The following is a 15645-nucleotide window of genomic DNA, read 5'->3' on the forward strand; positions in this document are numbered from 1 at the left end:
TCTCACATTATCTTCACTTAGTTTTTACAATCATCATCACTCTCTATTTTAAACAATTATCATAACATAAGACAGCCCAGAGTTTTGTCAGCTGCAAATTATTTATCCCCTAGTATTAGTGTAATGCTGGTAAGCTATTCCATTTAATGCAGTTTCTGAAATGTAATGGGTAGTTTTCCCATATACCACTGTGTTGTTAACTCTTTGTACCAGTGTCATACCTTATAAGTATGTCATGCTAACACTTATGTATATCTATAGTGCTACTCTGTGGGTTACATGCCTTTAAACAACCACTTTTGACCATGTTCACCTTCAGTGCAGCGCTGATACTTATAATCCCATTAATGAACCACAATCACCCGTGTCCATTTCCATACCATTAAGTTCAACCTCATTATGATGTCTGCACATATTAGATTATCATTCCACCTTTACTTGCTTTTATCTCTCTCTAGGTCCTCTTACATTCTACAGTATAAGACACTTATTTTACATTGTTCACAGAGTTCACATTGCTGGTAACATACAGTATCTCTCCTTTTGTGTCTGTGGTAGGTATGCTTTTTTGAAATGCAATTTTATTGAGATACATGCAATTTTATTGAGATATTCCTTCTGGCTATCCTAATACCCTAGCATCTATATGTGTGTGTGTATATTTCATTATTCATAATCCTTTGTTAAATCCTAGCTTGTCTAATGCTACCCCTTCCTCTTGTTTAAAAATTTTCTCAATTTTCAGGGGTGTCTAGGTGGTGAGTACACTAACTTTTTCATATTCAAAGAGAGTGTTGACACTATGAGTAAGGGGGCTGTATCTGATTGTTGTTCTTAAAGAATTTGTTGCTTCTGGGTTTTAGGACTTGTCTGGCATAGGAATGCTCTGTTGGTTTTAAGTTTCTGAGAGATAAAACTTAGTGAGTGAAGTTTACAGTCACTGGCTCACAATAATATCACAAAGTTAAAAATATATTCCTGTGCTGGTTTAGATGTATTATGTCCCTCAAAATGCAAACTTGTGGGGGCAGATGTATTAGTGTTGATTAGGTTGGAATCTTTGGATTCGTTTGTTTCCATGGAGATGTGACCCACATGTTTGAAACACATTTATAGTTTGTTGTGTTTTTTAACAAAGCATATGTAAGTTTTTGTCAAGCTAGGTGTCTTTGAAGTCTGTTTAGGAAAATACTGTATTACTGGTTGCCTCTCACATCCATTCACCCAAATCCCTCAGATGGGTAAATCATGTGAGAAAATTACAGCATCTGTAATAATGCAGTTTTTATAGCTAGTCAATGAATCACTTGATTTATTGGTTCTAACAATTTGAAATTAATCATCAATGATGGTCATTTTTAGAGCAGCATTTTATACCATAAAGGGTATCTACTTGGCTTTACAAATGGGAGCCCTCTCCTCTTCATTCTAAAATTTTCACTTTTTCATTTATATTTCACTTATATTTCAGGGCAGATCACATCCCTTCAAATAGCTAGTTTTCGTAGACAGATATTTAAAAATTTGTGTGATTGGGTGACAATATCTGTGATGCAGTCACAGTCCTACATTTATGTTAATTATATAATTTCACCCAAGATGTTCATCCACAGCAGGAATGCCCTGGTGAAAATGTACTGATTTTTTGTTAATTACTTGGTGAAAAGCCTGTCATTCACCTGCCCAACAATAGACACATTGCTTAGTAAATTCACAAAGTGAGAGAAAGCCAAGTATGTAGAATTAGTTGCCAAAAGGGTAAAACTAGGTAATAAGCAGAGATGGTTAGAGAAGGATGTATATATAATTTGGTAATTCTTAGAGAAATGACACCTTTGAACTGTATATTAATGCTGTTTTTATTTAATAGTGAAAAAAATTTAATTGTGTTTTCTAGAAGTATTTGGTAACTGAAGAAATGTAGAAATGGGTAAAGGGTGGTATTACAAATAAAAATGAAACCTCTGCTTCTTCTGAGCATGTCAGCTTTGTTCCTCTTCACCCTGCAATCTCATGGTTGACTATATATGGGAGGGAGAGCATGTCACTTTCTGTCAAATAACTTATTTTCAAATACAAAAAATAATATGTGGGTACAGGATTCAGTTTTTAAAACAAAATGTTTACACTCAATTGACCATCTATCCATGTAAAAAGAAACAAACATGTCTAGATAGTAGCTGTTGGACCTTGCATTGTGGAGAACACATGCACTCTGAAAATTCTGTCATGAGCCATCACCATGGTTATTGGACGATGCACATATGGCTCATGGTTCTAACTGTCACTCTGTGTGGAGAGAGATTCAAAGTTGGTGGCAGGTAGAGAAGCTCTCAGCTTCAGTCCAGAGATGGGAAATCTCAATTGCTGCTCAAAAGGTATGCTCATATTGACCTGCTTAATTAATTGAGTCCCCACAAATGCACAAAGATAATTTTCTAAAACTGTTTCTCATCTTTTTTCCTATTTCTCCTCTCCAATTTGTAACAGTTTTAAATGTGTTTTATAGTTTCATTTTATTCATTTATATTTTGTTTTTACTACAAAGCTGATGGCTATTAAAATTAATCTCCATTTAGAAAAATTTCGTTTTTATTATGTTGTCCTACATCCCACACTGCCTCCACCTTTGTTATTCATTTGGGAGAATATGGTGACATCTCTTTTACTGTTCTGTACTCATTAAGGTCTTAGTAAATTATTTTCAGAAATATGGAGTGAATCTGTATAGGTTGAGATGAGTAGGAAGGCATTTCACACAGTGAAGTGTTCCTATCTTGGTTTTATCATGCCTTCCAGGTACTTTTCAAGTTGAAATGAGTATTTAGTTCAGTACATTTGGGTGCCTGTTGCTTACATTATTATAACTAGTTTTCCAAAACATCTTAAGAATGTGTATGTGTAATTTATGAACCAAAATACACATTTCCTTTTATACGTGTTGGTTACCCTAAATCCCCATTTTACAGATATAGCTATATATACTTCCACCCAATGATTCATCTCCCTAAAGATAAATATATGAAGAGAGTAACTTTTTGTCAGTTACCCAATGAGAGTCCATCTTTCAACAAATAGCTCTAGAGAGAGAAAAATGTCAATGAACTTACAGGGACTGATAAATAACCAATATATTGACAGTTATTTACACACACAGGAAAATATGTAATATACATGGAAGAGAAGGGTAATAAAATTTGTGAAGTGAATGGGCCAGGAATACCTCAATTCATGACTGTTAAAAAACATTCATGAACACTAGCCTTTTATCCTAGTCATGTTCCCTAGAAATTCCTGAGCAGCACCAACAGTGTACTGACGGTTATTATGTATCCTCTCAGCTCCCACGGGGGACCCAATAGAGGACATTTCTCATGCCAAGGCAGACGTAGAGGATGCATCAAACATCAAGGTAAGGTTGTCCTTTTTGTTTGACATAAATTTATCAATTTCTTTGTATCTTTCTTTATAATCAGGTTCAGATTTGAAAACTTGATCATGTAGGTTATGGAATTTAGGGACTTTCTACTTGGCTGGGGGCGGGGGGGGGCGCAGAATCTCTGACCAACTGTCAACTGGTTCCAGAAGGGCCTTTGAACTTGGTAACATCAGATTTGAAACTGTATTGTAGAAGGGCTTTTCCTCAGTGGGATTCTTTTATTCTTTGGATAAATAAGTTTGCGATTTCCTGCCAAAGTGGACTTGACAGAAAAATCCTCTCAGAAAGTATGTGCCTTTTTCTGCAGGTGCCTTCTCCTCTTGCTTTTGTGTTCTTTGACTCAACCATGGTTTCCCATTTGGTATTCTAGAGCAACTAAGAGAGCAAAAAACCTCTGGAACAGGTGTACAGAATGATCTGATCCTCACAGTGTTTCTCTTCCTTCATTACAGTGTTTCATTTCCTCAAGAAGAAGAGGAAAAGGTGTGTATTCTGGATTCATTCACTGGCTAAGGAAAGAAATCCAGATGAGTATGGTGAGGTTTCCTTGCTAACTTTAGTGTGGAGAGCCACAGTGATTCCCAATTCCATGTCACAGTGAGAATGCGCTGTGTGGTGAGAGAAACTGATTTCTAGGTTAAGAACTCTAACCCTATTTCTGCATTCCCTGGAAGGAGCTAGGTTCTTCTTGTGTGGTGTAAAGTAGCATGAATTGGATTTTGGAGGTGTCAATGGATAAGTCATTGTGGTCTCATTGTGAATGTGTGTGTGTGTGTATTCACAAGTGCTTGTGTGTATTTATCCTTGATGTAGGTCCCATTTACCACAGAACAATTGCCAGTGTCAACTATGCCAAGTAAATAATCCCGTCTGAGCCCAGCACAGTTTACATATACTAGCTCATATAATCCTTAGAGCCATATGAGGTGGGACTGTTTACTATACTCATGACTCAGAATATTGGAGGAGTAGAGATATATATATCCCCAATCTCATGTGCTTCTTTGGGAAAGAGACAAAGTATGTACCCAACAATGTGAGCCTGGTGTTGATACTCTGAACACCTGACCTGCACTTAAAACTGAGCCATAGGAATATTAGACATTGTACAATGGATGTGTAGCATCTGTGCATGTGCCTGAAAGCTCCCAAACCAACAGTGTTCCCAAACACTGCCCATTCTTAGACGTTAACCTCAGTAATCATATCACCCAGGACACTATCAGTCCATCTTAGTACCACTTTCACATACTTCTTGTGAGCCACAGACCTCAGAGTTCAAAGTCACCAATTTGTACATTGAGGTCGAAATCTGATAGAGAAACTCTGATAGATTACCTGGCCAAAATCTGATGAGAGTTGGGGAGAAACTTTAAAGTATTTGATTCCATTGTTACCATGGACCCTAGAAATCCTCCTGTCTTACAAGCTGCACACGTTATGGAGAGTGACGAATAAGAATTCAAAATCCACCTTGGCTTTTTTCCTGCATGGCCTCTTTGGAACAGTCTTGTGCACCTGATTAGAGAGCATTTGTGGTTAACGCACTGTGGCTTTCATTAAGGAATTCTCCCACTGTGGGCTGGTTAGTGTTAGCAAAGAGAGTCAGCTCTTTTCATGAAAACATATACATGGACTAGAAAAGGAAGACTGGAAGGAAAATATGCAATCAAACTGTGGTTATGTTTAAACAGTAGGGTTTCAATATTTTCAAATTTTCAGTACCTGATTACATTTGTAACAAGTTAGTGTTTATATTCAATGGAATATTTTGCCTAGAATTCACTCAGATCGCTTGATATAGTGCAAAATCTCACAAAAGAGAAGACAAATGCAGAAGAAGTGCTTGTGGATCCATGAAGGGTGGAATGGTTTTGGAACCTGTTAATAAACTAGAGGCACTTAGGCTGGGTTTCAAAAATGGAGAGGTGGAATGAAGACCCTCAGTCTTTGTATCATAGTTTATATTTTAGTATGCACCAATTTGTGGATGGACTATTTCAAGTCACTTTAGGTTGCCTTGGTGGGAAAACCAAGGAATCTGTTTCTCGTTTCTTTCTTAATCCCCTCTTTTGCCTCTCTCTTCCTGCTTATCAGATTTGTGAATAATGGTCCAGTTTTTCTTTGTGTATTTCATTGCAAATTGGTTCAAATCTTTCTACATGTTATTCATAATAACACACAGTAGACTGCAGAGAGCATGGTGCTGCCAACACCTTGATTTTGGATTTCTCCTCTCTAGAAATGTGAGAGAATTAAGTTTCTGTTTTTTTAAGGTTTCAAATTTGTGGAAATTTGTGCATTTCCACAGGTGATAGGTCCCACTTACACTGGACAGTTGCCAGTAACAACTTTCTCAAATATACCCCATTACCACGACACTTTTCATATACATTAGTTTGTTCTAACTTCACCAAAGTTGTATCTGTGGTTTGCTTACTATCCCTGTGACACAGATGGAGAAATTGTGGTGCAGAGATGAATGGCCCAAGCTCTTGTATTGCTATCAGGAAAGGGCCTAAATGTGAACTCAGGCTTGCAGCCCCAATGTCAGTGCCCTTATCACTCAGTCATATGATCACTAGACACCATACAAGGGATTTCCAGCATTTCTGTATATGCTTGTCATTACCTGAGCCTACAGAATCCAAGACTATCCATCATCATAAGGTAACCTCAGTGGACCCATGGACGAGGGCAGCTAGCTGTTTGATTATTGCAGACTTTGGCATAGTTTTCAATGTCAAGGCATGTAGAAGGTCCATATACTTCCATCAGATCAAAATTCTGAGCTGTTGGTGTCATGTATTAGAACCTATTCAACAACCTGGACTGAGGGCACAGTTCAGCAGCTCACCCAAAGCAGATTGTCATTGGGAAGATAATTTGTTGCATTTGATGACATCATCACCATGAACCCTAGAGATGGTTAAATCCTGTGAGTGACACAAACTAGGGTCAATGACAAAAACTCAAATAGGACTTGATTCTTCCCCTGGTGTGCAATACTTTTGTTGAAATCCTCCTATTCACCTGGGTTAGATGGTGTCAGCACTCAAACCATGCATTCCTCCATAATGACCATCCCACTATTGAGGGCCAGTGATGGACAATGAACAGTGTTCAATGAATACACAACAACATAGTATAGGAAAGAAAGGCTGAAGAAAAACTATGATTAACAAGTAATGATTTTTAAATGGTAAGATTTTCCATATTTTAAAATTTTATATAACTGTCTTTAAAACAAATTGTTAGTGAATCGATACAAAAAATGTATTGCCTCAAATTGAATCCAGTCCACCAACAAAGATGCTTCTAATCAAGTGGAAATTCCTACCGAACACATTTAAATGTACTGCCAGTCTGTGCGGATCCGTGGTCTTTGAATTGGTGTAGAAATGTCAGGAAGATACTGGCAATTTAGGTGAGATACTGAACAAGCAAGAAGTATGATGAGACACTGTCAATGAGTCATAGTGTGTATTTTAGTTGCATTTGTAGACTGACTATTGCTGGTAGCTTTAGTTTGCCATTAGCTACCAAACTAAGGCTTTCATTCTTGTTCCTTTGCTACTCTGTTTGCTATTGCCCTTTCACCATGGAAGATGGCCACTCAGCAGCTCACACCATGCTTGGTAAACTACCAATTCCACACTAGCATGTTGTCCCAAGCCAGAATTATCCCTGGGAAATTCATGAATAACACAATGTGCTGAGATTTCCCTTGTATCCTAGCTCCCCAGAAGCAGCTGATGGTGGCAGTTACAAGTGACCAAGAGGATGAGGAGACCCCACCTAATGATGAGGTGAAGTAGCTATTCTTTGTCTAAGGTAGAGAGGTTGCTTTTTGGTTTCTTTTTCAATTGATTCCAGGTCATGATGTCTGCTCATGTACATTATGTATAACATATGAAGTTTCCTTGGGTCAGAGAGTGTGGAGTTGTAACCTCTTCCAAATGATCCATGATTCAAGCAGGAGGGCATCCACAATGGTAGCAGCTGGTTATAAACTACATGGCTCTCTCAGCTGCATTTTTTTACTTAGATTAAGAATTTTATAATCACCAACTGAACAGGACTAAAGAGGTACATGTCTGGGAAAAGCCTGTGAATTCCAGATTCATGTCCATACATGCTTATGGGGTCTTTGGTTTTCCTAATGGTTCCAGGGAAGGAAAATTCCTGTTGAAATGGGATATAGCATGATCTGATCCTCATAGGGTTTTCTCTAATTGCAGGTGCCACGTGGACCAAGTGAAAATGGTACGTATCTAGAATTACTGTGAAAAATTCTTGATGAAAGTTGACCAAGGCATTGTTAGTAGGTTTGCCTCATGAGCTATTATTGTACCAGCTCTTTGTGGGAATGAGGGTTGGGGATGTGATTAATATATTTTCCTTGGGAAGGAATATGGGCTTGTTCTACAGTCCTGAAAGCAGCTGTGCTGCCCTTAGATGGCATGGATTTTTGAGTATGGTGGTTATCGGACATGTATGTGTGACTCTATGTGGTGTGATTGTGAATGTGGTGAGGGAGAGGGAGTTTGTGTGTGTGTGTGTGTGTGTATGTGTGTGTGTGTGTGTGTGTGTGTGTCCCCAAGAGATTTGTTCAGCTTGTATAACTGCCATTGTGAACTTTCTCACTAACAATCCCATGACCCCTGACACATTGTATATAATGTCATTCATAAAATGCTCAGAACAGTCATTCCTCTCCCTCGTTATGTTTACTTTCCCCATCCTTTACATAGAGGTTCTGAGGTTTGGAGATTAGTGACCCCAGATCTCAAGTCCCTAAGTGGAAGAGCCAAAATGTAAACCCAGGCATTTGGCCCCTGTGCCAATGCTCTGAACTGCTGAATTGCACTTATATCACAGCTATGGGTTATCAGACAAATGAAAGGGACTTCTACAATCTATGTGTATTCCAGGAAGTGCTCAAGTTTACAGGGATCCTAAACAGTATTCTATATTTGCTGGACTCAGGGGTCATAAAATGCTTGTTAGCATTATGTGCAGTATGCCAGATACTTAGACACATGAGTCTGAAAAGCACATTGAAATCTCCATGTTTCTGGCAAATTCACAAGTTCTGAGAGTTGAGAGGCATCAGTAGGACAAGCTAGTCAACTTCTGCCCATGCTGGGTCACTTCTCCGTACATGGCCCAAGCAGACAAGAATCAGAAAGATATTTTCATCTGTTTGAAAACTTCATAACCTCAGGCCCTACAGATGTTCAAACCTGTGAGCTTCACATTCAAGGGACAGTAAACAGTAAGATCTTAAATGTCCTCTTAGTCATTAGCCTAATGTTCATCACCCTCATGCATCTCTCCTGTAGACCTGGCTCACAGCCTCAGTGCTCAACCCATTCCTCTGTCCTAAGAAGAGTCACACTGTGGGCTGTTTACTGTGAGCACAGTCACACCACTCAATGAGTACACACACATGGTAATGAAAAGGAATTAAAAGGAAAAATATTATGTTGTGGACATGGTTATTTTTAAGAAATAATGCCTCAGTAGTATAGAAACCTGTGTAATTATTATCTTTATGAAAATCTTAGTGACTCTATAGAAAAGAATTTTCCTAGAATTAAATCAGTCCACCAAAAAAGGTTGCTTATAATAAAGGGGAACATACTACACAGGAGCTCTTTGGATCCATGGAGATTGCAGTGATCTGAGGAATTTCATTAGGACACTGACACTTAGCCTAACTTCAAGAGAAGTGGGATGAGTGATGGGACCATGTCAGGAATCACAGCATCTATTCAATAACCATTTGTAGATGGATTATTTCTGGTTGTATATGAATGCTTTTAGCTGTACAGCCAGAGAATCTTATTTCATGTTTATTTCCTGCCCCTCTCCTTTGGCATCCTTTTCTCCATGGAGGATGGCCCAGCAAAAGATCATTCCAGGCTTTTTATCCATTAGCCTCCTTATTCTATTGCCCCTTCCCAAGATATGTGGAGCTTGCCAAATAACCCATGAGCTACCCCTTGATGTACTGACACTTACCCTGTGTCCTAGAAAGCCCTGAGTGCCTGTTAGAGGAGCCTCATGGTGACACGGCAGATGAGGACATTCCATCTAATTCCATGGTAAGGTTGCCTTTGAGATAAGATCGATTGTTTTTCTTTTTCAGATGAGTTTAGATAGAAAAATCTGGCTATGTAATTACAGAAATACATATGATTTCCAAGGTCATGAGTATGTTTACTGTGAGCTTATTACAGATCCCTGAAACAAGAGGGCAGCAGCAGGGATCAGCTGTATGATATGGGACCTTTTCCTCAGCAGCAGGTTTTCCTTGGGTTAAGAATTTCTTTAATTCCTAAGCAAAATAGATACATCATTCAGGAAATCTTGTGAACTCCCATAAATGTCTGCTACAATAGCTTATGTGGTGTTTGACTCAGCCATGTTCCCCATCTGCTTTTCTGAAGGCACCAAGAGAGCAAAAGACTTCTGCAAACACGAGACACAATGCTCTGATCCTCATAGTGTTTTCTTTTCTCTAATTGCAGGTGGACTCAGAGTTGAGTGAAAATGGTATGTATTTCGGAATCACTTGCTGTAAAAAACCTCGAGATTATTAAAAAAAAACATGGCTTTTGTGCTTGCCTTAGGCTGGAGAGGCACCCAGATTCCAGCTTCCAGGTGGGAATGAGGACAGGGGATGTGATTATGCTGTAGGTAAAGAAAAATGGTCAAGTTCTTCAGTTCTCGTAAGCAGCTCTGTTCATTTAGGTGGTGAATGTTGGCATGTACAAGAATTGGGAATGTCTGTGTAAGTCTATGTGGTGTCATTATGAAGGTAGTGATGAGGGTGAGTGTGTGTGTTTCCCCAGAAACTTTTCCCACCATCATAGAACAATAGTTAAGGAGGCTGAGATGATCTTAGAACATGTCAAGGAGATAGTGGCATTTTGATAGTGCTTCATATTGGGCAGGAGGAGTGATAAGAGTCTAACATTGAAAACTAGCATGTATTTTCATACTATTTGTAGATTATTTCCCATTGCTTTGTGATATCTTTAGCTACAAAGCCAAGGACTCCCCCCATTTTCTCCTACTTCTCCTCTTTGCCAGCCTCCTTCCATCCCACAGAAGCTCATTCTATGCTTCTTCACTACCCACCTCCATATTGCTCTGACCTTGTCCATATCAAGCAAAGTGCCCTGAGTTATCCAGGAGCAATAACCCCAATGTACTGACTTAGTCTGTGTCCTCCTAGCTCCCCCCAAGGGCCTGCTCAAGCAACTTCTGCAGGCCACAGCAGTAGAGGAGTCCCCATATTATTCTGAGGTAAGTTTGCTTTTTTTGTCTCAGAACTGTTGCTTTCTTGGTTTCCTTCTTTTTCAATCCAGTTCAGATATGGAAATATGACCATATACATATAATAGTTGATATATACAATTTCCTTGGTGGGGGCAGTGTTCAATGGAAGCCTATTACTAACTGATCTATGATTCAAGAGGGAAAATTTAAATAGGAGCATCACTTATATTTTAGAGTAGGGTGTATTTTCCTTAGCAGCAATATTTTCTCCTAGATTAGAGATCTATCATCCAGGAAAAGCTTATGTCTTTTCCACAGATGTTGCTTCAAGTGCTTTTGGATTTCCTTGACTTGACCACTCTTTCTTAAATTATCCTCACATTGTTCTTTTCCTCACAGTGTTTTCTTTAACTACAGGTGGCCCGGATAATAAACCCCAATGGTAGGTATTCAAGACCATAACTTCCTGAGCAAAAACCTAAATGATAAGAAAGGTGGGTCTTCCTTGCTGGCTTTAGTCTAGAGAGGCTCTTCCCCAGTTCCACCCCCAATTTCAGCTGCCCAGGGGAAATAAGAATTGGGATGTGGTGAAGGAAACCAGTATTCCAGGTGAGAACTAGGGTCCTATTCCTTGAATATTTGGGTTCTTTTTAGGCAGCATGTGTTTGTGTGCATGTGAGAAGTGTGTATCCATATGTCATTGTATGTGATGTGATTCTCAATGTACATGTGTTTAATGCATAGAAAAATGTGATTTAAATTCTTGTTACTGAGCACCACACAGTCAGGGCATCTGCAGCACATTTTAGTTGTAGGCATTTTTCAGAAGCCCAGTAGGCTTTTCTGCTAGTTAGCTGTGGTATTGACAATATAGAGAGAATATTTCCATTTTCATAAAATGCTCTCCTGGGCAGCTGCCTAGAGTCTGGCACTGGGTGTGTTCATTGAACTCACCTAACACAGTGTGTCCACAACAGTCAGAAATTCAGAATAAAATAGGATGTGAGTGGTTATGGTCCAGCTAAATGGGGAAATGAGAAGTTGAGAGGGGATTTCTTCAATTCCCTTCAATTCAAACTGCTTGCAGTGTCTTGTTGAAGGCCTCTGACTCCATGAAGCCCAGGGAAGGTCTGGGATCAAAGGGGAAAAGCACAGTGATATTTGCTGGCCAGTAAGGCCTCAAGTGTACAATGGAGGGATGGGTGTGGCACTCTAATAATTTTTTGTGGATGTTTTCATTCCTAAAGATTGGCTGGCATATCGGCGATATTCCAGCAGTGACGAAGATGACACTCCAGGTAAGTAACAATACAGAAGGGAGGATCCCATGGGAAAGGGGTGCCAGGAGCACCTGCTGCTGTTGTTTCACCTTGTACTTTGTAGACTAAGGAAAGGGATGAGAATTTGAAAGTAGAGGAAATATATATGGAGGTCTGCTTTGTTCTTTTCATATTTTAAGTACATAATAGAGGTATTAGGACCATGGGCTTTAAGTGTTTTGTGTCTGCTGTCATCTTTTCTTGCTTTGCTTTCCCACTAGCTCTGTTCTTTTCATACCTTGACCATCACCAAGGTCAAAGCCTTTGGTTTTCTAGGCTGACTCCCCATGTTCCCATGTCCTGAAGAGGTGTTCTGGGAAGCATACACTTGAACAAACTTGTAGTCTCCACTTATGACCCAAATATAAATCCTGGGATTAGGAATAAAATCAGAATTTTCATTCATTTGACATAAGTATGTGTCTAGTTGGCTTCTCCATACCTTCCAAGCCCTGGCAGGGTTTCTGGAGGACTAGTGTAAAGGGGCTGCTGGCTTGTTTCACTCACTGGCTCCCACAGTCCCACAGTCCTGGCCTCCTGGAACTGACCAGGCCCAGGACAGAGCCTCTGGGTAGCTTGGCCAGGGTGACACTTCTCCTCTCAGAACCCACAGCACCAGGCAGACAGCTCTGCCCTGTCCTTACACACCAGCCATTCTCCTTCCTTTTCCTTCCTCAGTCTTCTCTAGGTTCCCTTCCCTCCCAGTCATTCCAAGGCTTGATAAAACACTGGAAGTTTCCACTGACTTAAGTGGTCATACCTCCTGTACTTTTATTGTCTGAATTGAAGTCTGTGGGAATATGGGCAGGTTACTTTATCTCTAGTTTCATGTTCATCCTCTCTAACAGGCTAGAAAACCTGTAGAGATGTTGTGAGGACAAAGTGTCTCCCATGAACCTAAGGGTATACCAGGTACAGGACAATCACTTGATTTGTGGGGTTGGTGGTCACTCTTCCACAGGACCTGATTCAACTCCAGGCCTCTGACAGTTGGTCCATGTGGAAGGGTGGATTGGATAATTGATCCCTTGATTAATTGGAGAGGTTCACAGTACACTCTTGATTTTTCCTCTAATCTCATGCTGGAGAACAATTTGATTAGTGGAAATGGGAAAAGAGAAAGGATGTGGACAGTGCTTAGGGGGGAAAGAAGCAGCAAGGGAGAGAAAGAGGAAGAGAGGATCCATCATGCACAGAAAACTATGGAGACAGTGTCTGCCAGCTTAGAGGAAAGGGAGAACATGGGCATTTCTCACTATCCACATTTATGGTACTTGAAGGCCAGAAGAGAGACCTTGGAGATCCTAGACCCACTCCCACATGGCAGAGGTGAAGTGATCAAGGCCCTGGGAGAGGAGTATAGTGGTGAGGACAAAATTGTGTCCTGGGATCAGGTCACACCCTGACACCAACAAAAGGACTCGAGTTCTCCCCTCGACTCTAACTGAACTCTTTCCTTTTCCAAGGCGAACGCATCACAGTTACTGCCCTCGTCCATTCAGAGGCATTCTTTACAGATTCAGAGGATTCTGATGGAGAAGACAATTTCCATGTAATTTATTTCCTTTTTTGGTCTCTTTTTAAATCACTGTTTCTTATCTCTCTGCTTCTTTGTACCTCTTCCCTACTCTGTCTTCCTATCTTTATTTGATGGTGATCTTGAAGTTCATGGTCTCACTAAGGAAATTTAGGTCCTGGAGTAGGTTTTTCTAAAAACTTTCTCCACCCTCCTCCCCTACTTTTCTGGCATTGCCCTGATTTCCAAGTCTACTTTACACCTTGAATATTCTCATGTAACTCTGAATGGATCAGGCAGGAGGCCATGCTGCAAGTCTGATAGCTTGGGCCACACCCTGAAGAGGGGACACTTGTGTAGTTCATTCTGGACTGGGCACCCCCCACAGAAGATTGTTCCTACACATGGTGTCTCCAGACATGCAAGTTTGTTCTCTTCCCTGCAGCTCTCTACTGTCTGTCAGGAGGAGGAGAACATAAACGAGAAACAAGAGGAAAATGAAGAGGAGAAGTGAGTGTGGAGTGGGTAGGATGAAGAGAGGAAGGGACAGAAGCCCACATGCACTCCATTGCTTCCCACCTTTCTTTTTGGCATTTCAGGAACATAAGCATTACTGAGCCTACTGGGGTGGCTGCCATTGAGCAGGAACGTGGAACTGGGGACAAGACCTGGATGGTCAGAATAAGTGTAGGCAAGTGAATGATGTTCTGAGAACCCCTCTACTGGGACTAGCAAACCATTCCATGTAAGCCCCTGAGCTTGCTCAGCCATGCCTTCCACTGCCTCCTTAATTTGGAGGAGAGGATTCTAGTGCTTGTAAGTCTTAGTATACTTTTAGAAAGGGTGTCTTTTGTAACCTTTATAATTCAGCATTTAGTAACATGATTATTTTCATTTTTGTTATCAAGCTTAATGATTTTTTAATTTAAAGGCACAGGCAAAGTTTAGTACTTGCTTCAGCAAGAAAAATGATTATTAGAGAGGAAAAGGGAAGATCTCCAGGGAACTGTGCATGTTTAATGTGGAGATGTCGAGTGGACTATGTTGAAGGGAGGGGTGGAAAAGGCAGTGTCACTACTTCCACCCCTGTCCCTTCACAGCTCCTGCTCATCACGCAGACCAAGTATGGGGCATCTGCCTTTCATCCCAGACTTCTAGAGCCTCCTCTTTCCTCTGCATCAGTTTCACTGTTCAGGGGAAATTTACCTGAAGGCAGCCCAGCCAAGCAGCTTTTATAGCCCGTCTATGCCGAAAGACAATTCCCTCAACACAGAGCAGCGAAGGGGCCTTGATGCCCTGTGGATCTGACTCCTGGGGATATCAGAGGCCCAAGGTCATCTCTCCAGAGTCCAATGTGCCTACTGGGTCCTGCAACCCACCCCAGGGAGTTTCCCCCTCCATCCACATCTGTGCCACCCCAGTGATCCCAGAACCTGTGTGTGTGTTGTAGATACTACCTCAGAAAATGACAACAATGGCGAGATGGAGACCTCAGTCTGAGCCTTAAAGCCTCTGGACATAATATGGTGGTTTGCAGTTGACATCAGAGAAGATCCAAAGGAAACAGCCACCTCATGCTTATCCCCTTACAATCTCTTTTGCTAGTCAAACAATTAAATAAGAGTTTAGTTTTTTAATTGTACAAATTTAGCATTAATTTTAGAAATATGTTTTCTATTTAATGTTTGATTTTATTATAATAAATGATATTTTGGTACTAGTAGTTGTTTTTCTTAATATCTTCCCATGATATAAACACATAAATGAAAAAGCACCATGAGCAAAGCTAGATCTTAATGAATGATTGTAAGGCTGTCCCCTTGTGGCTACAACCAAGGTCACTGCCTCTCTCATAAGAACCCTCATTTCCTCTTTGTTCAACAAATGACTGCAATTTAGTACTTAGAATCTTTCCTTAAGCCAATGTGTTTGTAGACATTTTGTTTACTGGCATCTCTTCACTCATCTGGAAGGGATATTGGTCTAACAGGATAACTTGGATGTCAATGCCTGTTCTATTTACAGTAAAAGTCAGTTTTGTTGGGTATAAAGTCATTGATCATCATTTCTTTACACAAATT

The 15645-nt window shown here is 40.3% G+C and overlaps 1 protein-coding gene and 1 long non-coding RNA gene across 2 annotated transcripts in view; both read left to right on the top strand.

The window, feature by feature from the left end:
- LOC119525090 overlaps positions 1-11170 on the top strand; it is a 50453-nt gene extending 39283 nt beyond the window's left edge. The window contains exons 7-13 of the long non-coding RNA XR_005214914.1: positions 3342-3412; positions 3892-3922; positions 7178-7248; positions 7681-7705; positions 9483-9549; positions 9976-10756; positions 11129-11170. This is a non-coding gene — a long non-coding RNA (uncharacterized LOC119525090). The remainder of the gene's footprint in view (positions 1-3341; positions 3413-3891; positions 3923-7177; positions 7249-7680; positions 7706-9482; positions 9550-9975; positions 10757-11128) is intronic.
- LOC119525087 overlaps positions 1-15261 on the top strand; it is a 184678-nt gene extending 169417 nt beyond the window's left edge. The window contains exons 13-17 of the mRNA XM_037823728.1: positions 11977-12027; positions 13515-13600; positions 14010-14074; positions 14164-14255; positions 14665-15261. Coding sequence (XP_037679656.1) covers positions 11977-12027; positions 13515-13600; positions 14010-14074; positions 14164-14255; positions 14665-14774 — 404 coding nt within the window. The 3' untranslated portion in view covers positions 14775-15261. The remainder of the gene's footprint in view (positions 1-11976; positions 12028-13514; positions 13601-14009; positions 14075-14163; positions 14256-14664) is intronic.
- The last annotated feature ends 384 nt before the right edge of the window (positions 15262-15645 follow it).

The sequence above is a fragment of the Choloepus didactylus genome (genome assembly GCF_015220235.1).
Source record: "Choloepus didactylus isolate mChoDid1 chromosome 23 unlocalized genomic scaffold, mChoDid1.pri SUPER_23_unloc6, whole genome shotgun sequence".
Taxonomy (NCBI): Eukaryota; Metazoa; Chordata; class Mammalia; order Pilosa; family Megalonychidae; genus Choloepus; species Choloepus didactylus.